The 22,317-nt window shown below is 38.2% G+C and overlaps 6 protein-coding genes and 1 non-coding gene across 9 annotated transcripts; 4 read left to right on the top strand and 3 right to left on the bottom strand.

The window, feature by feature from the left end:
- Window positions 1-2,547: 2,547 nt before the first annotated feature.
- On the bottom strand, window positions 2,548-4,411 carry LOC106308940 (histone acetyltransferase HAC12-like). Its single transcript, XM_013746041.1, has 6 exons — window positions 4,049-4,411; window positions 3,842-3,956; window positions 3,400-3,635; window positions 3,060-3,174; window positions 2,735-2,893; window positions 2,548-2,619 (listed from the first exon to the last, which is right to left on the bottom strand). Exons 1-6 carry the CDS (start codon window positions 4,360-4,362, stop codon window positions 2,548-2,550), a joined length of 1,011 nt encoding a protein of 336 aa, XP_013601495.1. The 5' UTR covers window positions 4,363-4,411.
- A 515-nt stretch (window positions 4,412-4,926) lies between these two features.
- LOC106312101 (serine/arginine-rich splicing factor SR45-like) lies at window positions 4,927-14,037 on the top strand. Of its 2 annotated transcripts, XM_013749487.1 has the most exons (17): window positions 4,927-5,562; window positions 5,637-5,748; window positions 5,846-5,945; window positions 6,022-6,068; window positions 6,167-6,245; window positions 10,817-11,041; window positions 11,181-11,255; window positions 11,491-11,579; window positions 11,775-11,821; window positions 11,908-11,988; window positions 12,081-12,240; window positions 12,324-12,501; window positions 12,684-12,749; window positions 12,883-12,996; window positions 13,280-13,349; window positions 13,453-13,490; window positions 13,712-14,037. In XM_013749487.1, the coding sequence occupies exons 6-17, from the start codon at window positions 10,860-10,862 to the stop codon at window positions 13,770-13,772; spliced, it is 1,161 nt and encodes a 386-aa protein (XP_013604941.1). In that variant the 5' UTR covers window positions 4,927-5,562; window positions 5,637-5,748; window positions 5,846-5,945; window positions 6,022-6,068; window positions 6,167-6,245; window positions 10,817-10,859; the 3' UTR covers window positions 13,773-14,037. The 2 variants fall into 2 exon arrangements, with proteins under 2 accessions (XP_013604941.1, XP_013604940.1); XM_013749486.1 differs by having other exon boundaries at window positions 4,927-5,748.
- LOC106308939 (probable thiol methyltransferase 2) lies at window positions 5,120-6,642 on the top strand. The gene is made up of 7 exons (XM_013746040.1): window positions 5,120-5,238; window positions 5,434-5,562; window positions 5,621-5,748; window positions 5,866-5,945; window positions 6,022-6,068; window positions 6,167-6,245; window positions 6,631-6,642. Exons 1-7 carry the CDS (start codon window positions 5,120-5,122, stop codon window positions 6,640-6,642), a joined length of 594 nt encoding a protein of 197 aa, XP_013601494.1.
- On the bottom strand, window positions 7,569-9,922 carry LOC106312100 (putative serine/threonine-protein kinase). Of its 2 annotated transcripts, none has more exons than XM_013749484.1 (7): window positions 9,674-9,922; window positions 9,310-9,392; window positions 9,101-9,216; window positions 8,804-9,014; window positions 8,490-8,733; window positions 8,259-8,409; window positions 7,569-8,182 (listed from the first exon to the last, which is right to left on the bottom strand). In XM_013749484.1, exons 2-7 carry the CDS (start codon window positions 9,368-9,370, stop codon window positions 7,769-7,771), a joined length of 1,197 nt encoding a protein of 398 aa, XP_013604938.1. In that variant the 5' UTR covers window positions 9,371-9,392; window positions 9,674-9,922; the 3' UTR covers window positions 7,569-7,768. The 2 variants fall into 2 exon arrangements, with proteins under 2 accessions (XP_013604938.1, XP_013604939.1); XM_013749485.1 differs by having other exon boundaries at window positions 7,608-8,182; window positions 9,310-9,385.
- A 603-nt stretch (window positions 14,038-14,640) lies between the features above and the next one.
- On the top strand, window positions 14,641-17,841 carry LOC106307604 (pentatricopeptide repeat-containing protein At3g24000, mitochondrial). The gene has a single exon (XM_013744597.1). The coding sequence runs from the start codon at window positions 14,988-14,990 to the stop codon at window positions 17,799-17,801; it is 2,814 nt and encodes a 937-aa protein (XP_013600051.1). The 5' UTR covers window positions 14,641-14,987; the 3' UTR covers window positions 17,802-17,841.
- A 144-nt stretch (window positions 17,842-17,985) lies between these two features.
- TRNAR-CCG lies at window positions 17,986-18,058 on the top strand. Its single transcript has one exon. It is a non-coding gene; the product is annotated as a tRNA-Arg (tRNA).
- Window positions 18,059-19,396: 1,338 nt separating this feature from the next.
- On the bottom strand, window positions 19,397-20,947 carry LOC106311274 (organic cation/carnitine transporter 3). Its single transcript, XM_013748485.1, has one exon. It carries the CDS (start codon window positions 20,930-20,932, stop codon window positions 19,397-19,399), a length of 1,536 nt encoding a protein of 511 aa, XP_013603939.1. The 5' UTR covers window positions 20,933-20,947.
- Window positions 20,948-22,317: the final 1,370 nt, after the last annotated feature.

The raw sequence follows: 22,317 nt of genomic DNA, 5'->3' as shown, positions 1-22,317 counted from the left end.
TACACAAAATCAAATACATCAATCGGATACATCGACATTCTCGTCATCACTAGAAATGTCATCATTTTCATTAAACTTGTCTTCAACAGCTTCGTCTGTGGCATCATCGGTAAGATCTTCGTACTCGTGATTATGCGGATCAATGAGAAGGATGTCATCAATTTCTTGTTCAGGTTCCTCGACTTCATTTATCTGTTCTTCTTGCAATGGTGGTTCTTCTCCACTGATGATTCGTCCTCGAGGTGTAACTTTGATCACTGCTAACCAATTTATACCCGAATCTCTCATCCGAGGGTATGGAAGGAAGCTAACTTGGTCTGCTTGTGAAGCTAAGATGAAAGGCTCGAATTTGTTGTACCGTCGTCCACCGTTGACATCAACTACACCGAATTTGTTAGACCGAAAACCTCTGTTGACAACGGGGTCAAACCATTCACATTTGAAGAGTACGCATTTCAGCTTCAGTATCCCTGGAAATTTGATTTCAGCGAGCAATTACAAAGGCCCGCGTTTTATTGTACGAGGAAATAGCGAGGAATTACAAAGGCCCGCATTTTTATGTACGAAGTATTAACGACGATTTTGCTTACGTGGAATTGACGAGCCGCGCTTTCCTATAAATATACCCACAACTCTCCTTCTCAAACCACACACAAACTCCCAAATCACACCCTATCTCAAATCACACTCCTCAGGAAAATCATATTCAAATTATAAATATTTGAAAAAAAGGAAAAGAAGAAGATATTAGAATTCATGTGGGCGAGACTTACGTAGTATAATTGTTGGAAGTCTTGCCACATGTGAATCTAGTATCTTTCTCCTTTTTATGTTTTTTCTAGTTTTTACACTGCGAGGTATTTACGACGATTTCGTCATACGTGGTATTTACGACGATTTCATCCTACGTGGTATTTACGACGATTTCGTCCTACGTAGTATAAAAGGAGAAGAAGATATTGGAACTCGCCCACATGAATATCTTCTTCTCCTTCTGAATATCTTCTGAAGAAGATATTGGAACTCGTCCTACGTTCCAATATCTTCTTCTCCTTCTGAATTCTCATTTTTAAAATAAATATCAGTTTACGATTTTATAAATCTAAGGCATCAAACTATTTAGAATTTATAAAATATTTTAATTATTTTAAATATTGATATTGATATGTGTTCATGAGCTTCCAAAAATTTATTAGTTACTTATGTATGTAACTTCATATTGATCATCGCTTTATTTTCTGATATTGTTTTTAAAAAAATCAACATATAATTTATAAATATTATAAAACTACATGCACATTTAAACGATAAATAAAATTAATTTGATTTTACTTAATAATAATAAAAAATAATTATACTTCTGTTTGAATTTGAAAGAACATATGTAACCCAATATACTCACAATATGAGCGAATCGACTAATCCAACTTATATCTAAAATCATAGATTTAACTGCGATAAAATATATAATTTTATAATAATAACTTATTTTATAAATGTAAATCATAGGATGACACAAAAGATATTAACAAATGAAAATAAAATATTATCCAATTGTTACAATTTAGTTCTTTTGTAAAATTTATATATATGCATGAGACCGTAAAATATTATCGTTATATTAATTTACTTAATTTGGAATCAGACACTTTAGTTTATTTTATATTTCATTCTATGCACAATATATCTTAAGTTATACATAATCTTCATTGAATATATTTACATATATCTAAGAAAACAACCAACGTATATGCAAATAAGAAAATTAATCATAATTTTAATATATTTTAAATTAAAAAAATATTATAGTTGAATTCAGAGAAATATATGCAATCTAATATACTCAAATGAGAACTAAACTGACTGTAAAAAACAACAAAATCGACTAGATATAACACATCTAAAATCATATGTCTAATTAAAGTAATATAATATTATTAATAAAATTATGCATACAAATTATAAATTATTTAAAATTAAAAATAAATAACAATCAATTATTATAGTATATTTATGTTATAAATATTTATACCCGTGCATGAGCACTGGAAAATCACCTAGTATATCGTTAACTAAGGTCGAAGATCGAAGGGACAAGAACAAGCGTTGGAGATATTACATTCATGTCCTTCCGGTTGGGATATCTGATATAATTTACGAATTTTCACCAGGGTCGGCCCTGTGCCATGCTAGGTGAAACATTCGCAACAAGCCCCCAAAGTTTTTGAAAAAAATTACATACAAATAGGCCTCCAAAAATAAATTTTAGATCCCCAAATTTGTAAAAAAAAATTTTTACATAGACACAGCCAAGTGGCCCCAAAATCTCAGGTTCAGCCCTGATTTTCACACTTGTAGCTTTGATTTGTTTATCCTTACGGCTATCAACTTCTTTTTCTGTTCTAATCAAATAATCATATACCAAGCTCACACCGGAAACAAATCGAAACCCGTTTTACCGTTGGTACGTACAGTGCGAATTCCGAAGCATGTGTAACATATATGCTTGTCTTGTAACACAAGTAATGAAAAACCTACGGATCATATTCAGCTGTAGAGGTTCATGGACTTCAGATTCTCTGCGATCTCTGTCTCCAACTCATCTCCGCTCTCAAGAACCTTCTCTCTCACCTGCTGCGACCAACAAATTGAAACATCATCAAGTTCAGAATGTCGTCTTTTAATTTAAATAAATATCATGAGAAGTTATCATCTAGGTCTCTGATGTACGTACCATCGTGGTCTCAGCAAAAACTTCAGGAGCGAGTGTAGTCATTGTTCCAGGCGAAGAGGAATTAGCATTTTGCTGAATCTGACCGTAGTTATTCAATTTTTTACCCCTTGTTAAGCTAGCCAAGCGAGAAGTAAGGGTCGACGGGTTTAGGTAATCCTCCTGTAGATTTTGTAGTTATGAAGTGTCAAAAACGAAACATCTTTTAAAGTGAGGACATGAGACACCATATGTTTATAAGCTTCAGCCTATCTTGTTTTGGCATTCCTAAGTAAATCAATGTTGCTAATTGCCGAAAATATCGATCAAATAAGTATTTTGAGAATACCTTTGTGTTTGCCATTTGATAGATACCCTCCTCTAAGCGTCTAGAAACATCTAAATACTTAGCCTTTGATGCATCATCGGCTGGACATGGATGGTGCTTATGTAACTCGCTGAAGCTGGAAAGAATGAAAGATAAGTCAAAGGATTCCAAGAAAGCATATATGTCAGGAATAGAAACATCAATATAATTAAAAAAAAAAAAAAAAACTGAGCAGATATGCAGCCAGGAATACAAATCCAATAGAGTAATAACTTGGATCATTATTCCCAGCACAGATGGATACATAATAAACTAACAGAGAAAACAGTGCAGTGTAGCTGAAAAGCTTGGGAAGGCTTACACAAGGGTTCGCATGTACTCGCGAAGTTCCAAAACATCATGATCCATGGGACCAACAGTGTTACCTGAAGGCCCTAAACCAACACTAGCACCAGCGTGTGATAATCCAGTAGTCGTAGGTGCCATCTTTCCAACCAAAGAAGAATTAGTACGCCTCTTATTGTAATTATTCAACTGTTTGCCTTTTATTAAGCTCGCAATCCTAGACTCAAGGGTAGACTGGTTCATGTACTCCTCCTATAGTAAGTACAAGTTGAAAACCGTCACAAATTGAAAAAAAAAAAAAAAATTTAAGTGAGGACAAGCTAGAGCCAGATGAAACATGTCAAAAAGCACCAACCAGTCTTGTCTTAAAATTCCCCAGCAAACCAAATCCTAAATGTCAACTACCACCAACAAAACATTTTCATTTTAAATACACAAACAGAAATGTCTTGAGGTACCTTTGAGATTGCCATCTTAAATAGCATCTGTTCTAAGCGTCTAGCAACAGTCATATACTTGGCCTTTGATGCATCATCAGCCGGACATGGTTTATATTGCTGTAACGTATTTAAACTAGAATATATGGAGGAATTAGATCAATGGGATCTGTTAGAATTATTCCACCCACATGAAGTAACCATTAAAAAAAAAGTATCAAGGCTTACACAAGCTTTCGCATGTACTCTCTGAGTTTCAACATATCTGAAGTATCAGCACAATGAGGGGCACCAGAAACCGCTCCAGCAGAAATGGATTGTGAGGGAGCTTTCTCCACTGTACTGTTTTCGATCTTTAAACCAGCCAGGGCATGTACATTAGCTTGTTGCTCAAGGTAGGTGTTGGCTGGCATGCGCTGAGGATCTCTGTCCTTGTGATCACTCCGTAGATTCTTGCAGGTCCGTGCAATACTTAGAAACAGGAGCCGTCTCTGTTGTTTTCGGAAGTTGAGAGCCCTTTCTGTTGATTTTGGAGCCATCATCACCACCACCACCAACCCAAATCGAGATAAATCTCTGAACTGAAACAATAAAAACGTGGGACTCCAATACACAACGAAGCAATCTTCCCCCCCACCCCGCCGAAGAAGGAAACCAGATCAAGAAGAAGAAAGAGTTACCAGTGGTTACGATGAACTATTCTCCAAAACGCACAAGAATATATATGTTGCACGCCTAAAACTCATTGCAAAAAGTCAAACTAGGATGAGAAATCGTGGAAAGATATGAATACTTTTTCTTTGGTTTGTACCAACACTGACTGAATCAGTCTTACTTTTTTCAGGTTCTACGTTTCTGGTATGATGTGAACCAGAGCAGGCTCTTACCTGTGGCAAGATGGGCATTTGCCATGGGTCCAAATTTTTTTTGTGTTGTTGTAAAGGTCCATTTCAATTTGTTAAATTATTAAAAAAACACATAACTAAGACCATCTCCAACGGTGGGTTTAGGCTGAGGCTCTAAAGCAAAATAAGGAAAAAAATAAATCAAAAATGGTATAATTACACAGAACCGCTGCCTAATTGAGAGGATGTAGAATCAGTAAAAACCCCATATGTGTCCTTTTATTATTGGCTTATTCCTTTTTGCCTTCTCTCTTCCGTTTCATCAATATTTTTTCTTTTGGTCTGAAAAATCTCTTGATCAATTGGTTGATTACGCCGGTCGTGTTTGTTTTCCGTGGTGTGGGAAGGGAGGCATCTTGTAGATGGAACCGGGGCTGCTATCAAGGAGAACGCCATGAAAATCGCCATGTCGGAGATTTTCCTCTTGAGGAAGATCAATCACCCCAACATCATTCGCTTCATCGACATGAACGAGTTTCGTCTTCTTTTGCTCTGTCTTTACATGATTGAGATGTTGGTAGATTACGCCGGTCGTGTTTGTCGTTGAACCTAATGGAAACTCCGGTGAAGCTCCGGCGGTGGAATCGTCGAGTGATATCTTCCAACGGTGTGTGACAGAGGATTCTTCTAGTAATGAACCATAATCTACTCTAATATAGTTATTGAATCTTTATTCCGTGAAGCCGTTGATATGTGTATTGGTTTAAGGTGGTTGGGAGAAGACCTGGAAAGCAGGAGCAACCCCATGGGACTTGCTGGACCAACTCCGATCAGTAAACATCTCGCTGAGACGGGTTCATTGCCTAAAGGCAGAGCTCTTGTTCCTGGTTGTAGAACGTATGTTCTTGGACAAGGACACAGCTTTCTTAAATATCTTATGTTGTGTGCTTGCCAGCAATGAAACATTGCAGGTTTATGATGTGGTGGCAGTGGCCTGCCCTGATCGTCATGTGGTTGGATTATCAAAAACTGTGATTGAAAAATCATCAAAGGTGTCAACAGTTCATCTTTGCCCAATGCAAAGTACTTCTCTCTAATCCTAATCTCTGTTTCTGGTTCTATACACAACATATAGGCTTTTGCTTATGTATATCTGCATAATATGTGACCATTCTCGCAGTTTCTTTTGTGCATTTGAAGCTAGTGTGAGACCTCCATGGGCACAAAGAATAGAAAAGCTTCTGAAACCAAGTGGAGAGCTTATAACATTGATGTTTCCTGTAAGCATTACAATGGTATCTCCATTCTCTGATACATTTCTGTTGAAACCCGAAAAATATTGATGTCTTTTGGCAGATGGATGAGCGTTCTGGGGGTCCTCCTTACAAAGTATCTGTGTCTGAGTAATGTGTTCTCCCCTCTTATCTCTTTTAATAACAGCAGCAACATCATTTACACGTTGTGGCAAAAGATTCACTCTGTAATCTTTAAAATGTTGCAGTTACGAGAAGGTTCTGATTCCACTGGGATTTGAGGCAATGTCCATTGTGGACAAGGAACGTGCTATAACACCACGCAAGGTATAATATACAACATGAAACTTTCAAATAAGCCTTGAGATAATGAGATAATGTTAACCTTTGGAATCAAATGTTTAAATTTTATAGAATCCAATAACTTATAACTTTTGTAAAATTTAAATTTAATAATTCAACTTCTAAAAAAAAAATTTAAGAACCTCAAATGGGTTCTCCCATTGGACCTTGACAAAACTAATTCCATAAACAAGGGTTCTAAACTTCATAAAGTACAAAATTAACAATTAAACAAATCATTGGAACCCATCAAGGGTTCTAACCATTGGACATGCTCTAAGTAAACCTAATTTATTTATTACAAGACAAAACAATAGAAAATCTGTACATTCATCATTAGTTTTGAGATATTTTTTTCTATTTGTTTCAGGTAATGTTTTGAAAACAGGACCGAACGTGACTCGGCATTGTACCTGGATCAATGGTTGGACTGGTTCAACCGGTTCAACTGGGTTTTAAATTTTGATTAAATTTTATATTAAGTAACTATTATATGTATAACTTAAATTATTTTCATAAAATTTTATATAATTATTAGAATCTAAAAATGATATGAAAACAGAAAATATTTTTTTTCAAAATAATATAAAATAATGAAAATAATTTATTTAGATAGATACTTAGAAAACAATATGATTTTTTATGAAATCTTTTTAAAATTTGCAGTTTAAAAAAAAAATAGTTGAATTTGAAAAAACATGGTTTTAATATCGAACCAGTTTTTGACTGTGTTTGCCAGTTTAACTCAAATTCTGTTTTTAGTATATCCTGGAACCGGATAGATAGCCGAGTCACGGTCCGGTCCAGTTTTCAAAATATTGATTTCAGGTTTTAGAGTTCAAATTAAAAGAAATACAGTGAAAAATATATAGAGAATATTTATAAAATGGTTCATATTTTGTGTTTGGTCCAGGGCTATTATATTGGTTAAGTAGACACTAATGTGAACCATAGCGTATGTACCATCCAGCTGTAGACAAAAATAATAATAATAATCATAATGTCATTTAATGAAATAATAGACATTTCAACTATAGGATCATGGACAAAATGAGTCGTTGACTCTTGGCAAAAACCACAGTAGGTGTACTTGTCATGTAGAAATCATATACCGTTACAGCTCCAAATCATCACTAAACTATGAAATGTACAGAACAAGTGACACAAAAATAGATATCGCATATGGCCAATGGATCATGGGAACCACAAGTGGTGACTTACTGGTTAATCAATCGGACAGTGATTGGTTTAACCTCTCGGTTAAGACGCATTCAAGACAACTGAATCAATGAAGCTACAACATATAGATATCAGACATCATAACTATTTTTTGGGGACCAATTCAGATACGGTTTCAATCTTATATACATACACACAAATCTCTGATTGCAACTAAAGACAAAATCTAACAGAAAGAAACCTTCTGTTTGGGTCCAAGGAAGAAGAAGATGATGATGGGACCACAAAAACATCAAAGACAAAAAAAAAACGTTTTCTCCTTTTCTTTTCTAAATGGTACTGCTGAGTGTAGAAACCGCAGTAGATGAAGAAGCCCCTGACGAGTAAGCATTTGAGTTATCTCTAGTCCCGGTGCTAGACGAGGCATTATCTGAAGAAAGATTCGTGTAGTAGTTGCTGCGTCTGTTCACTTCCTCTGGCTTTTTCTCGACCGGTCCTTTCACTTTCAAGTCCATAAAATCAGAAATCAAACCCGGTCTGGTTATGTTCCTGCTCTCTATATCCTTCTTCTCCCCTGTTAACAGCTTCACCACTGTGGACATACTTGGCCTTAGCTTAGGATTGTCTTGCGTGCACAAAAGACCTATTTTTAAGTACCGGCAAGCTTCCTCTCCGTCAAAGACTCCGTTTAGCCCTGTGTCGACGAGATCCACGAGCTCATTTCGCTCATAAAGATCCCAAGCCTGTTGGAAATGCAAGAAAAAAGTTATCTCTCAAAGCAAAGAGCTTACAAAAGAGCATAAACGGCAAGAGACTTACTCTTTCTAGAAGATATTGATACCCCTGGGGTAACCGTGTGTTTTTGTTACTTCTTGCACTGACTATCTCCATCAGAAGGACTCCAAAGCTGTAAACATCAGCTTTGCGCGTAACCTGTCCCCTAACCGCATACTCTGGCGCTAGATAACCACTGCACAAACCAGATGTGAACACATGTTAATTAAGAACCTTTACTTATAGGGAGAATAAAAAAAAACGCTTGAAACTCACATTGTACCGGCGACACGAGTGCTGACATGAGTCATGTTCGGCGGCATAAGCTTGGCGAGTCCAAAGTCAGCTATCTTGGGAGAAAAATCTCTGTCAAGTAGGATGTTGCTCGCTTTGATATCTCTATGAATAATGTGAGGCCTTACTTCTTCATGAAGAAAGGCAAGACCTTTAGCAACACCAACGCAGATTCTGGACCGAGTTCTCCAATCAAACTGTATCCCACTCTTAATGTATCCCCCAGCTGAAAAAAAAAAACATTCGTTCACATTAAAACCCCCAGAGAAGCTGAGTAAACAAAGTACGAGAATCACCTAGAAGCGTCATGTCGAGGCTACTGTTCTCGAGATAGTTGTAGACAAGAATCCTGTGATCCCTTTCCACGCAGCATCCATATAACTTAACCAAATTCTCATGCTGTATCTCTGATATGACATTGATCTCAGTCAAGAACTCTTTCACGCCTTGTCTTGACTCGGCGGAAAGGACTTTGATAGCTGCGATATTTCCATCTTTAAGACGGCCCTAATCATTTGACATTGTTCGAGTTAAAAAAAAAAAAAAATGAAGAGAGAAGAAGAAGAGCAAGAAAGTGAGCTTTCTCATTTTACCTTGTACACAGAACCAAACCCTCCTTCTCCAATTTTGTTCAGGGGGTCGAAATCATCAGTAGCTTGACGAATCTCTTTATATTTGTAAATCTTTACCTTGATTATCGCTGAGATCTCTGTATGCAAGAAAGATAAACAAACACTAAGTTAAGAGGATGCATAGTTAACATTCCAAGCTTAAAAGTTATGCTTAAATTAGTATATGTTACCTCTATCAACTTGTGAAGGTTCTCCTCCACTCTTGTGGCATGAGAAACAGGAGCCCCACATTGTAATAAGACAGACCTGTGAACTGTTGATGCCATCAATTAGAGTGATTACCCGCGAAGAAAGAAACGAGACGCGGTTCAGAGATTTGAATTCTAATCAGTAAACCAGACATAGATCGAATCCAATTACTATACTCAATAGAATCTCTGTCCAAGTAAGAAACTCCCCCAAAGACCTCAGAAGCTAAAAAAAAAAAGCTGCCGACTTTGAATTTGGGTTTCTTAAAATTGAGAACAAAAAAACGAAACAGACTCAGATAAAACGAAATTCACCGGAAAAAAATAGGAAGAAAGAGAAACCCACCTCAGAGAGAGTGATTCAGAGATCAAAGGCTCTGACTTTACGCGATCAAATTCGCTGCCTCTCTCCTCGCTGCGTGTGTGTGTGGATATCTCAGATATTAATAATTTGTTGAAATAGAGTAGGAGAGGGAAAGAATGAAGAAGGAGGAAGACATGGTCTTTGTAAATCTGAAGCACGCGTCAATACTATTTCTTGTGGGTTTGCTCCGACGACTAAGCAACGCTACAGTCTTTCTTCTCTTTTTGTGCTTTTCTTTATTTTATCTCATCATTTATGAAGAGAAAAATACAAAAATAACACACAAAAGTCACAAAAATAGCATTTAATGTTTTATCAAAAGTCACAAACTTAGGATTTAGAGTTAAAGGGTGGGATTTAGGATTTAGGGTTTAGGGTTTAGGGTTTAGATTTTAGGGTTTAGGGTTTAGAGTTGAGAAATGAGGTTTTGGGGATAAGATTTCAAATTTTGAAAAATAAAAAAATTAAAATTTTCAAAGGATAAACTTAGAAAGGTGCTATTTTGGTTATTTTAGTTTTTGAGTGCTATTTTTGTGATATAAACTTAGAAAAGTGCTATTTTAGAAATTTGCCCATTTATGAACCTTTTAAATAAATTGTCGTTGGTGTTCAAAAATAAAAAAAATAAAAAATTGTCGTTGTTGTGACTTCGTATTTCCTGGGATTAAATCTTGTATTTGGAAGTACAAAGTCAATGTCAATGTCAAGTCCATTAAGGATAGGCATGAACTTTTGGATATCAGGTTCTGACACAGATAGATATTTCAAGTTTTAGGATAGTTCGATATTAGGATCTCTAAATTCTGTTTAGGAGTTTTACATATCTAGGCACATTCTGATATATTTTTAGTTCAAGTTCGTTTATTTTGGATCGGATTATTTAGAAGAAAAAATCTACTCTATTCTTTTTTATCTATATAAAGGGTGGTTGGACTAATTCATTATAACTTAATTAATATATCTGCTTTCTTATAACTTAAAAGAGACGGTTAGATGATTTAGATGCATAAACAAATACCCGCCAGTTATCTCGCGGTATTTTTTTTTAACAGGTTGTAATAAATAAAGAACCACAATTAAAAAAAAAAATTCACAGTCTCTCTCCTCTTATCTTTTATCGGTTAGGGTTTTGAAGCAAGGTTTCGCTTGTTCGTCGCGATTATCGCCCATGGCGAAACCAAGCCGTGGCCGTCGTTCGCCTTCCGTCTCCGGGTCTTCATCTCGGTCCAGCTCCAGATCTCGTTCGAGTGGGTCCAGGTCTCTTTCCCGTTCGAGATCGCTCTCTTCTTCTTCGTCTCCTTCGCGGAGCGTCAGTTCAGGGAGTCGTAGTCCTCCACCCCGTGGAAAAAGGTTAGTGCCTTCTTTCGATTTGGTAATCTGGGTCTGCTAAGAAGTGGGTTGGATCCAAAATCTGGAATTGGAGACTGTGGCATTGAACATATTTTTCTAAACGTAGTGTGACGTGAATTGTTGTGATCTATCTTTACAGTTCTTCTGGGCCTGCTAGGCGAGGTCGCTCTCCGCTTCCTCCTCCACAGTCTAAAGGAGCCTCTTCACCCTTTAAGTAATAACTCTTACACATATTCTTGTTTAGAATGTCAATTGTGTGTGTGTGTGTGTGTGCGTTGCGAGTTGAGGTTTAGTTGGAAAAATGCAGTTACATTAGACACTGGTGGTACCTTTTCAACTAATTGGTAGTGTTATTGTGTTGGTATCTCTGCTTGAGAGTCGTTGAGTGTTTTAATACTTTCGTCACATCCTAACTTTTTGCTGATTTTACAATCGAATTCTAATTTCAGGAAAGCCGCACCTATTCAAGAATCTCTTGTTCTCCATGTTGATTCTCTTAGCAGGAATGTGAATGAAGGCCATCTCAAAGAAATATTTGGTATGTTGATTGCTCTTCCCATATCCCTTCTTCTTGCTCTGATTTCATTACATGAACTAAGATTAGTAGTTTATAGGTCATTACGGCCATGGATCATCACTGGCATTATGCTTTTTGTATTTTGTTTCGTTTGAACAATTTACATGTTAAGTCTTCACAATGTGTGTTAGTAATGGCTTTTTGTCGTATATTTAGGCAATTATGGTGAAGTTGTACACGTAGAACTTGCGATGGATCGAGCTGTAAGTTGCCATTTTGTCTGTTCTCTGTTGTTTTATGGCACTAGTTGTTAAGAAAATTTGTTCATAACTCCTTTGCATATTGACAGGTTAATCTTCCAAAAGGATATGCTTATGTTGAGTTCAAGGCAAGAGCTGATGCTGAAAAGGCTCTGCTGTTTATGGATGGTGTATGTCTCTTCCCAAATATGAAATGCACTATGTTATTAACTCAACATATTGTCTGAGAAATTATTCATGCTTTTTTGTTTCCTTACCGCAGGGCCAAATTGATGGAAATGTTGTTAAAGCCAAGTTCACACTACCAGCGCGTCAGAAACTATCTCCACCTCCTAAACCTGTCTCAACTGCACCAAAGAGAGAGGCTCCAAAATCTGATAGTGCTGCCATTGAGAAAGATGGGCCCGGGCGCCCAAGAGAGAGTACGTCTATGTTTATATTTTTTTGTTATTGCTGTGATATATACTTTATATGGTGTCAATGATTATCATCAATATGTGATTAGCTTCTCCAAGAAGGCGATCACCTCTACCTAGGAGGTTACCTGATTCTCCCCCTCGCCGGAGGCCGAGCCCTCCTATCCGCCGTCGTGGTGATACACCGCCCAGACGCAGGGCAGCATCGCCACCTAGAGGCCGTTCTCCATCTTCTCCACCTCCAAGAAGACAGAGATCTCCTCCAAGGTTAGCTGAAGTGGTACCATCTGTTTTTTTTTTTTTTTTTTTTTTTTTTGAATGAATGTTAAATTTATTCAAAAAAACCTGTTTACACCAAATGCATACATATGTTTAGCTATACACAGAAAAGTCTACTCAAAATGTGTGGTGTTTTCAGAATCAATTGCTCACTTCTTGTTTGTCAACAGGGGCTCCCCTAGAAGAATCCGCGGCTTTCCTGTTCGAAGACGGTCTCCTCCTCCTCTAAGGCGAAGGTAAGTCTATGCCATTTCACAAAGTATCCTCCTAGTGATTGGAGGATAGGAATTACTTCTTTGTTAGGCTATCGTACTCAGGACATTAGACCTGAAAAATGTCTGTTTTGTCTTTGAATTGGACGTGTTTCAGGTCACCTCCAAGGAGACTACGCAGTCCTCTCAGAAGATCTCCAATCCGCAGGCGTAGCCGATCCCCAATTCGTAGGCCTGGTCTCTCTCGTTCAAGGTCCATCTCACCCCGCAGGTATGTTTTAACCGCTTTAAAAGTATTATTAGGGTTATAGTTGATATCTCCGGGATTTTAGTTACCTGCAGTGGTATGGCTGAGATAGTACATATGATGATGATACAAGAGTCATGACATGTTTTTTCAATCTTGCATAATTTACGTGTATACTTAAAGTTACTACATTGTGTTATCCTTGTATCTCGGTTTGTGACAAACTGATGCCAAATATGACTTAAGTTATATAGATCTATGTGGAGTCTCTGTTAGTGGTGTAAAATTTGTCTTTGATTGTAAGCAGGGGACGAGGTCCAGCTGGGAGACGTGGAAGGTCATCTTCTTCTTACTCTAGTTCGCCAAGTCCCAGAAGGGTAAGTATCTGATGCGGATCGCTTTTTAGCTATAAAATTGTTGATGACTTGTTGAGTTAAGTTGTTTTGATTTCTAACCTGTGTGGATTATTAAAACTAACAGATTCCTAGGAAGATTTCGAGGAGCCGCAGTCCTAAGAGGTAAAACACTTTCTTTGCTTAACACTAGTCCTCATCTTAAAGCTGGAAACACTGTAGTCTGTAGCATGCAGTAGTGTAAAAATGCTCCACTGCTAAGTTATGTCTAGTTAATGTGATTGTGATGAAACAAAGACCAGAAGAATTGGTTCAAACATTATGTAAATCTTTTAGCTCTCAAAGTCTAATTACAGAGAATGAGTTCGTTGTTGCGTAATGTGTAGGCCACTGAGAGGAAAAAGAAGCAGCAGTAGCAGCAGCTCACCGCCTTCTCGCAAAACATAACAATGTAATAAAAAAACATATTATCTCTCGGCTGAAGTTTTGCCAGTCAAATGAGAGTTGTGGCTTTTGTAGTTTTTATAGTTTTGGATCTTTTAAGCATATTTTGTGCATCTCCAGCTATAGAACTGATTTGGATTTCAGTATAGTCTTATGAGTTAAAGACGAAGAACTGTTTGTTTCTTTTTTTCTCACCAGCGTGTTAAAAAGCAAAGAGAACTTGTTGAAATGTAATAAATGGGATGAACACGATCTTGTTAGGTGTTTTTATTTATGTCTCACTCTCAAGTGTTCTTTTTGTTGTTGTTGTTGCTATTCCTCAAGTGGTGAATTGTTTTTCTAGAATCGATTTATCATAATAACATCCAAGTGGTTGATGTAATGTCTTCTCTACAAACGATCGTAGTCATATCTCATCCACTCCATTTATATGAGAAAGATCAGTTACTGGTTAGTAGCTTTCTGTCTTTGTTATCAAACACACTTTTGACGCATATACTTTTGTTGGACTATTTCTCTTAAGATGTGTGATCCATGCAGGTAGTGACTCAGAATGCAGATTCATGAAAGTGGAAACTCAAAGTTGGTGCCCTTGATTGTTTTTCACACATCTTCGATTTTTTTGTAAACACAACGATTTGTCTCAAATATTGACATAAGTCTCAACTCCAAGAAGATTAGCAAAAGCATGTGTATGAATGAGACTGATATCAAAATCTCAATTGACCAAAAGTAAGGCCCAAGACAAATCTCTGAGGGAAATCATGTGAAAGCCTATTAACTCATAACCCATTAAAGAAAGCCCATTAACATTAGCTCTTGAAGGCTGATTGATGATCTCAATAAAATTTGTTGTGAAATCATTTAAACTTCCCGGGAACAACACACGAATCAGAGCTGGCCACCTGTCACCGCAAACTCCTGTCTCGTCACGGCGGCGAATCTCGACTACTTCGTAATTTATCCCCCCGCCGTTTCAAGACGCGGCGGTTCTCGACATTGCAATGTTTGAAAAACGTGGAAGAAGGAGAAGGAAGAAAATTCACCAGCTTGAGTGGACGTTTCTCGCTCTCAGACCATTGGAGCCCGGAAGTATCTTGCTTTCACGAGAACGGTTTCTCTCAGATAAGTAAGGAAACCACGGGAAGATCTGTTCACGCGCTATGCGTCAAAGGATTGGTTCGTACGAGCGTTCTGCACATCAACACTTTGATCAACATGTACACGAAGTTCGGCCGAGTCAAACCCGCGCGCCACCTGTTCGACGAAATGCCTGTGAGAAGCGAAGCTTCTTGGAACACCATGATGTCGGGGCTCGTCCGCGTTGGATTGTACCGGGAAGGGGTTGGTTTTTTCAAGGATATGTGTGGTCTTGGTGTTAGGCCAAGTGGGTTTGTGATTGCTAGTTTAGTGACAGCTTGTGGTCGGGGAGGTTGTATGTTTAAAGAAGGGGTTCAAGTTCACGGCTTTGTGGTTAAGTCCGGTTTGCTCTCTGATGTTTACGTGAGTACTGCTGTTTTGCATCTCTATGGGGTTTATGGGTTGGTTTCGTGTTCGAGGAAAGTCTTTGAGGAGATGCCTGTGAGAAATGTGGTGTCTTGGACTTCGTTGATGGTTGGTTACTCGGATAAGGGTGACCCAGAGGAAGTGATTGATATTTATAAAGGTATGAGGGGAGAAGGAGTTGGGTGTAATGAAAACTCCATGTCTTTGGTTATCAGTTCTTGCGGGTTGCTTAAAGATGAGTCATTGGGGTGTCAGATTATCGGAGAGGTTATCAAATCAGGACTGGAGAGGAAGCTGGCAGTGGAGAATTCGCTTGTGTCCATGTTTGGTAACATGGGAAACGTAGACTATGCAAAGTACATCTTTGATCAAATGTCTGAACGTGACACAATTTCATGGAACTCGATTGCTGCAGCATATGCTCAGAATGGGCACTGTGAGGAATCGCTTTGGGTTTTTCATTTGATGCGTCATGTTCATGATGAAGTGAATTCCACCACCGTGTCAACTCTGTTATCAGTTTTGGGTCATGTAGATTACCACAGATGGGGTAGAGGAATACATGCTTTGGTTGTTAAAATGGGGTTTGATTCAGTTGTCTGTGTGTGCAATACTCTTTTGCGAATGTACGCAGGCGCTGGAAGATCAGAAGAAGCAGAGTTGGTGTTTAAACAAATGCCTGCTAAAGATTTGATCTCATGGAACTCTTTGATGGCTTGTTTTGTCGAGGATGGGAGGAGCTTAGATGCTTTAGAACTTCTCTGCTCAATGATAAGGACCGGAAAATCAGCAAACTATGTGAGTTTTACAAGCGCGTTAGCTGCTTGCTTTAGTCATGAGTTTCTGGATAAGGGCAGGATCCTTCATGGGCTTGTAATGGTCACCGGTTTATTTGACAATCAGATTATTGGTAATGCGTTGGTTTCTATGTACGGAAAGATAGGCGAGATGAGCGAATCCAGACGGGTGCTACTACAGATGCCTAGACTAGATGAAGTAGCTTGGAATGCTCTTATTGGCGGCTATGCTGAGGATGAAGATACCGACAATGCACTGGAGGCTTTTAGAACTATGAGGATGAAAGGTGTTCCTGCAAATTATATCACAGTGGTAAGTGTTCTTGGTGCTTGCTTAACGCCCGGTGATTTGCATAAACATGGGAAGCCATTACACGCTTACATAGTTTCTGCTGGATTCGAATCGGATGAGCACGTGAAAAACTCGCTTATCACTATGTACGCGAAATGTGGTGATTTAAGCTCGAGTCATGACCTGTTTAATAGATTAGAGAATAGGAATATCATCACGTGGAATGCTATGCTTGCGGCGAATGCTCACCACGGTCATGGAGAAGAGGTGCTAAAACTTGTTTCAAAGATGAGAAGTTTGGGGTTGAACCTAGACCAGTTTAGTTTCTCTGAGGGACTTTCCGCTGCTGCGAAGCTAGCGGTCCTAGAGGAAGGCCAACAGCTTCATGGTTTAGCTGTGAAACTCGGGTTTGAACAAGACTGTTTCATCTTCAACGCTGCTGCAGACATGTACAACAAATGCGGTGAACTAAACGAAGCTGTGAAAATGCTTCCACCATCTGTTAATAGATCACTTCCCTCGTGGAACATACTGATATCAGCTTTTGGAAGACACGGCTATTTCGAGAAAGTGTGTGAGACTTTCCATGAGATGGTGGAAAGTGGAACCAAACCAGGCCATGTCACATTTGTCTCTCTTCTTACAGCGTGTAGCCATGGAGGATTAGTAGACCAAGGCCTTGCGTACTACGACATGATTGCTAGAGATTTCGGTATTAAACCGGCCATTGAACATTGTGTTTGCGTGATTGATCTTCTTGGGAGATCAGGGAGGTTAGCAGAAGCTGAAACCTTTATATCTAATATGCCAATGAAGCCAAACGACCTCGTATGGCGTAGCTTGCTAGCTTCCTGCAAAATCCATGGAGATTTGGACCGTGGGAGAAGAGCAGCGGAACATCTCTCGAAGCTTGAACCAGAGGATGATTCTGTTTACGTCTTGTCTTCGAACATGTTTGCAACAACAGGGAGATGGGAAGATGTGGAGAGTGTGAGAAACCAGATGGGTTTCAAGAACATCAAGAAGAAACAAGCTTGCAGTTGGGTGAAACAAAAAGACAAAGTGAGTAAGTTTGGTATCGGAGACAGAACTCATCCGCAAACATTGGAGATATACAAGAAGCTAGAAGACATCAAGAAGCTGATCAAAGAATCTGGGTATGTAGCGGATACAAGCGGGGCGTTGCAAGACACAGATGAGGAACAGAAAGAGCAGAATCTTTGGAATCATAGCGAAAGACTAGCTCTTGCTTACGCGTTGATGAGTACACCTGAAGGCTGTACGGTTAGAATCTTTAAGAACCTTCGCATATGCAGTGATTGCCACTCTGTTTACAAGTTTGTTAGTAAAGTTGTAGGACGTAGAATCGTGTTGAGAGATCAGTATCGGTTTCACCATTTTGAGAGTGGTGTGTGTTCTTGTAAGGATTACTGGTGACAGAGGACCTTGATTACAGTATAGCTTACAGAATACTTTGATTGAGGTTTTTTTTACCTTTTTAGTATCAAGATTCTGCAGTATTTGAATTTTACTTAAGTTGGCTGGCTGACTTCATTCTTTTGAAGTAAATTGATTAATGCATCTTGTTAAACTTTTTAAATGTATCTTGTTTGCCAGACAAGGCCGCGTGGCCTAATGGATAAGGCGCTCGCCTCCGGAGCGGGAGATTGTGGGTTCGAGTCCCACCGTGGTCGTTTATTATATTTTTATTATGTTTTCCTAATCGTTATTATTTTCACTCTGATCCTTTACAACATTCCAACAGTGTCGGTCCAACATTCTCAATTTTTTCTTGATGTCCTAAGCTCATTTAAAATTTTATGCCTTTGTTATTCATGTAAAAATCTTTTTATGCCATATATACAACTAAAATTTTCGCTTATATGATACGGGCATTTCCCTCGCTTATGCCCGAGACCGGCCCTGCATTTCAAAAGCAAAGATGGGATCAAGCTATGTTTTTTTTTTTTTTTTGAAACACCCAAGCTATGTTTCAAATTGACATTTAATCAGTGAAATCACTCTGGAAGTTAGACGTTCATAATGCTATATGTCAAAAAAAAAAAAAAAAAAAATCCCCTTCGATCATGTCTAACTTTTATACTACAAATTTTTTATGTCTTTAAACTCTTAAACAAATTTTGGCGTTTAAATAAGAGAAAAAGATAAAAATAGCACTAAATCAAGTTTTTGTTCTCAAACTAGTACTCAAGGTCAAAAGTCACAAAAATAGCACTTAATGTTTTATCAAAAGTCACAAACTTAGGGTTTAGAGTTAAAGGGTGGGGTTTAGGATTTAGGGTTTAGGATTTAGGGTTTAGAGTTTAGGGTTTAGGGTTTAGGGTTTAGGGTTTAGGGTTTAGGGTTTAGAGTTTAAGGTTTAGGGTTTAGAGTTGAGAAATGAGGTTTTGGGGATAAGATTTCAAATTTTGAAAAATAAAAAAATTAAAATTTTCAAAGGATAAACTTAGAATGATGCTATTTTGGTCATTTTAGTTTTGGAGTGCTATTTTTGTGATATAAACTTAGAAAGGTGCTATTTTGGAGATTTGCCCTTTAAATAATGTTTCATTAGCCTTATAAACTCATAACCAGCCATGAATTTAACTAAGTGCACAATTGATTTTTTCTCTATTTATTTATGATTATAAAGATACTACTTTAATTATTTACAAATGTTTATACTATTAAAACATGATTACAGTTAAAAATAATAATATTTTGTTTGTTGGTAGTGAACACCTCTCATTCTCAGCACTAAACAAATGGAATTAATGCATCCAATGAATCATATGATCTGTATCATGTCAAGTTACACTAGTTTAGACTGTAATTAACCATGCATCCTCGCATTATTGCATATATATGCGGATTGTTTTGTAATATATTTCAGAAATTAGCCTATAATATTATAGATTCATAAGTACGTATTCAACTATTAATTGTTTGAATCAAAGACTGATCAACCAGTTAACACATGCACATTTTTTTTACCATTACATCAAATGAAGCTAAAACATTATCATTCACCATCAACCAATAATATGTTCTTTTGTCAAATTCTTAGTCTCCTCCTCATCCATAGTGTCACATAAAACACTTCCTCTAGTCTCCGGCAACCCAACCACAAACAATCCAAACAGCCCTATGACCAAACCAAACATTACATACGACCAAAACTGATTTTCCCGACCAGCAGCAACCATCACGGGACTAAAAACGCCGCCCAACACCAACGCTTGCCTCACCATCGCAAGCGCCGAGTTCCTCACACAAGTCGGAAACAGCTCGATAGTGTAAATAAGCGTCATGTTAAACGCGGTGCACGCGCTGAAAAACGAAACCAGCTCTAACACAATCTGTAACGACCCTATTTGTCGTCCTAGCGACGCGATTAGGACGCTAGAGATCCCGCTTAGAGCTGTGAACCCGATCAAAGCCTCTCTTCTCTTGATTGTATTCATGAAGAAAAACGTTATTAGAAACGCTGGGAGTTCAGACAAGGCGTTGAACACAACGCCTAAGTAAAGATTGAAGTTAAGATTCGATAATGTTAACGGCATTCCGTAGTAAACCATACCGATACCGAATCCAACCGCCATAACCGCTAATAATCTCTTAAACGACCACGGTTTCTTCACCAAGATCCTTAACGCGTCGTAAACGTCAGGGTTTGATGACTCTTGTACATCAAGACATAAGTTGGAGAAGCTCATAGTGATTGCATTTGATGAACCAATGCTGTGGAGAATCGAGACTGCTTCCTCTTTACGGCCCTTTACGATTAGCCACCTAGGAGACTCCCAGACGAAACACCGAACCAAACAGCAGTAGATTAGCGTTGGTATCGATGTCCAAGCGTAGAGATACCTCCAAGAGTTTCCGTTATTGGTGTAACCTAACAACGGAAGCGTTAAAAACCCTAACGTGAAGCACAAGAAACCCATGGCACCGACTTGTCCACGCCATTTTTTACCGACTAGCTCAGTCGATAGAACTAGCGCGCATGTCCCCACCGTGGCACGACCAAACCCGTTCAAGAATCTCAAGAACGCGTAAACCCAAATGCTCGTCGAGAAAGCCGTTAACATGGAAGACAGAGACATTATCAGACACGACAGCAAGAGCATGTTCTTACGACCGAGGGATGAGTCAGCGAGCGTGGACAGAGCTAGGCCGCCGATCAGACAGCCGAGGAAGAAGGAGCTTGCTGGCAAGCCCTTGACGAGCGAGCCGGCACATTGTAGGCCCCACTCGGATATTGTTGACACGTGTGGGTTAAAGTCCCAAGACCAGGTTTCGTTGGGTAAGGTGCAGAGGTTGGAGGACGAGTTGCATCGGTCCGAGTCGAGGCAGTGCCACGTGGGCTCTGAGTCGGTAAAGACGGTGATGAATGTTTGCTGAGCGTCGAAGACCCAAGCGAATGAGACTAGAGCAGCTTGGAGAAACTGTGCCCACCCGAAGTTTCCGATGCACTGCTCGATGGTTTCGTCGAGGGATCTTGGTGGTGGAAGCTTTGACTCGGACGAGTTGGAATCGGAGAGAAGCGGCTGAGTCGAGTCGGCCATATGGAAGAAGCGTGGGGTTTGTTTTGTTCCTTTTTATGTTTAGTTTGATTTGCATGTACGTAATCTATATATGGAGAGGGTAATGCAATTTGAGCGTATATAATATATGTATACAAGAATATTAACACATTACAACGTATAATATTTGGATGCACTATATGTTCATGACTAGGATCCAGCAGGATATGTCTGCATGTTGTAGGTGTTTCTAAACATAAATTTGAAAAAGAATATCAGATTTATGATAAAATAGAATTTTTTATAGAATTAATAGTTATGATTTAACTTATGAAAAACGCATTTTATTAGATATTTTACAGTAAGATATGAGGAATGGGTCATACATCATTTTATTGGTAAGAACTTCAAAGATTATGGTATGAATGATCTCATAACATAAAACGGCGGTAATAGTTTAATGAATTATTCTCAGTTAATAAAAATGATATTGACACCGGAAAAATGATGTACTTTTCTTATTTAAAAATAATAATGTATGAATAAGGATCTAACTTCTTTTTTTAAATCACAACTTCACTCATAAATAACACAAATACTGATAAACTAGCTTTGAAGTATTAGTAAGATTTCTTATAATACTATACTAGACCCTGACCCGCACGCCAGCGAAGATATGAATTTTCAGTTTTTAATTATTTATTTTATTAAATAATGTATTTGTAATATTCGTTCATATTATATTCATTAAGTAAATATTTTTTTTTGCATCTTAAACTATATATTTTTTTACGAATGTGTGATATCATATAAAAAATATTTAAAAAATTAGTATAGAGTTAATTAGATAATTTTAAAAACAGAAATTTTTCTTTCGTGTACGATATCATAACAATAATGATCCGCCCAGTTAACAAAAATCATGATTATTTTAGGGGTTTTTGCCAAAACTAACCCACAACTTGATTTTAATCCCAAACCTATACCCAAACTTGAATCAAATGCAAAACTAACCTAAAAGCCTAGTGAAATTACAGCTCAACCCCTTGTGACCAAGCAAAAAAATAGAAGTCATTTTTACGAATATAGCCCTAGTAAATCGTCTGAGTCGTCTGAGATGTTGGAAGTCGTCTGGACGACTGAGGCGTAAGTCGTCTGGTACTCTGAAGTGTAAGTCGTCTGGACGACTGAAGTGTAAGTCGTCTGGACGACTGAAGTGTAAGTCGTCTGGACGACTGAAGTGTAAGTCGTCTGGACGACTGAAGTGTAAGTCGTCTGGACGACTGAAGTGTAAGTCGTCTGGACGACTGAAGTGTAAGTCGTCTGGACGACTGAAGTGTAAGTCGTCTGGACGACTGAAGTGTAAGTCGTCTGGACGACTGAAGTGTAAGTCGTCTGGACGACTGAAGTGTAAGTCGTCTGGTACC

The sequence above is a fragment of the Brassica oleracea genome, chromosome C8 (assembly GCF_000695525.1).
Source record: "Brassica oleracea var. oleracea cultivar TO1000 chromosome C8, BOL, whole genome shotgun sequence".
NCBI lineage: Eukaryota > Viridiplantae > Streptophyta > Magnoliopsida > Brassicales > Brassicaceae > Brassica > Brassica oleracea.
The sequence above is the reverse complement of the archived record's forward strand: the minus strand, read 5'-3'. Positions and strand labels throughout refer to the sequence as shown.

Coding starts and splice junctions, on each gene's coding strand:
- LOC106308940 (XM_013746041.1), bottom strand. CDS start 4,362: ATGATGGCTCCAAAATCAACAGAAAGGGCTCTCAACTTCCGAAAACAA. Junction 3,175..3,399: donor GAGTACATGCGAACCCTTGT/GTAAGCCTTCCC, acceptor CATTCTTTCCAG/CTTCAGCGAGTTACATAAGC. Junction 2,620..2,734: donor TTTTTGCTGAGACCACGATG/GTACGTACATCA, acceptor GTGAGAGAGAAG/GTTCTTGAGAGCGGAGATGA.
- LOC106308939 (XM_013746040.1), top strand. CDS start 5,120: ATGAAAATCGCCATGTCGGAGATTTTCCTCTTGAGGAAGATCAATCAC. Junction 5,563..5,620: donor CTTGTTCCTGGTTGTAGAAC/GTATGTTCTTGG, acceptor TGTGCTTGCCAG/CAATGAAACATTGCAGGTTT. Junction 5,749..5,865: donor TCATCTTTGCCCAATGCAAA/GTACTTCTCTCT, acceptor GTGCATTTGAAG/CTAGTGTGAGACCTCCATGG.
- LOC106312100 (XM_013749484.1), bottom strand. CDS start 9,370: ATGTGGGGCTCCTGTTTCTCATGCCACAAGAGTGGAGGAGAACCTTCA. Junction 9,217..9,309: donor ACCTTCACAAGTTGATAGAG/GTAACATATACT, acceptor TCTTGCATACAG/AGATCTCAGCGATAATCAAG. Junction 9,015..9,100: donor GGTTTGGTTCTGTGTACAAG/GTAAAATGAGAA, acceptor TCAAATGATTAG/GGCCGTCTTAAAGATGGAAA.
- LOC106312101 (XM_013749487.1), top strand. CDS start 10,860: ATGGCGAAACCAAGCCGTGGCCGTCGTTCGCCTTCCGTCTCCGGGTCT. Junction 11,822..11,907: donor AACTTGCGATGGATCGAGCT/GTAAGTTGCCAT, acceptor GCATATTGACAG/GTTAATCTTCCAAAAGGATA. Junction 11,989..12,080: donor CTCTGCTGTTTATGGATGGT/GTATGTCTCTTC, acceptor TCCTTACCGCAG/GGCCAAATTGATGGAAATGT.
- LOC106307604 (XM_013744597.1), top strand. CDS start 14,988: ATGTACACGAAGTTCGGCCGAGTCAAACCCGCGCGCCACCTGTTCGAC.
- LOC106311274 (XM_013748485.1), bottom strand. CDS start 20,932: ATGGCCGACTCGACTCAGCCGCTTCTCTCCGATTCCAACTCGTCCGAG.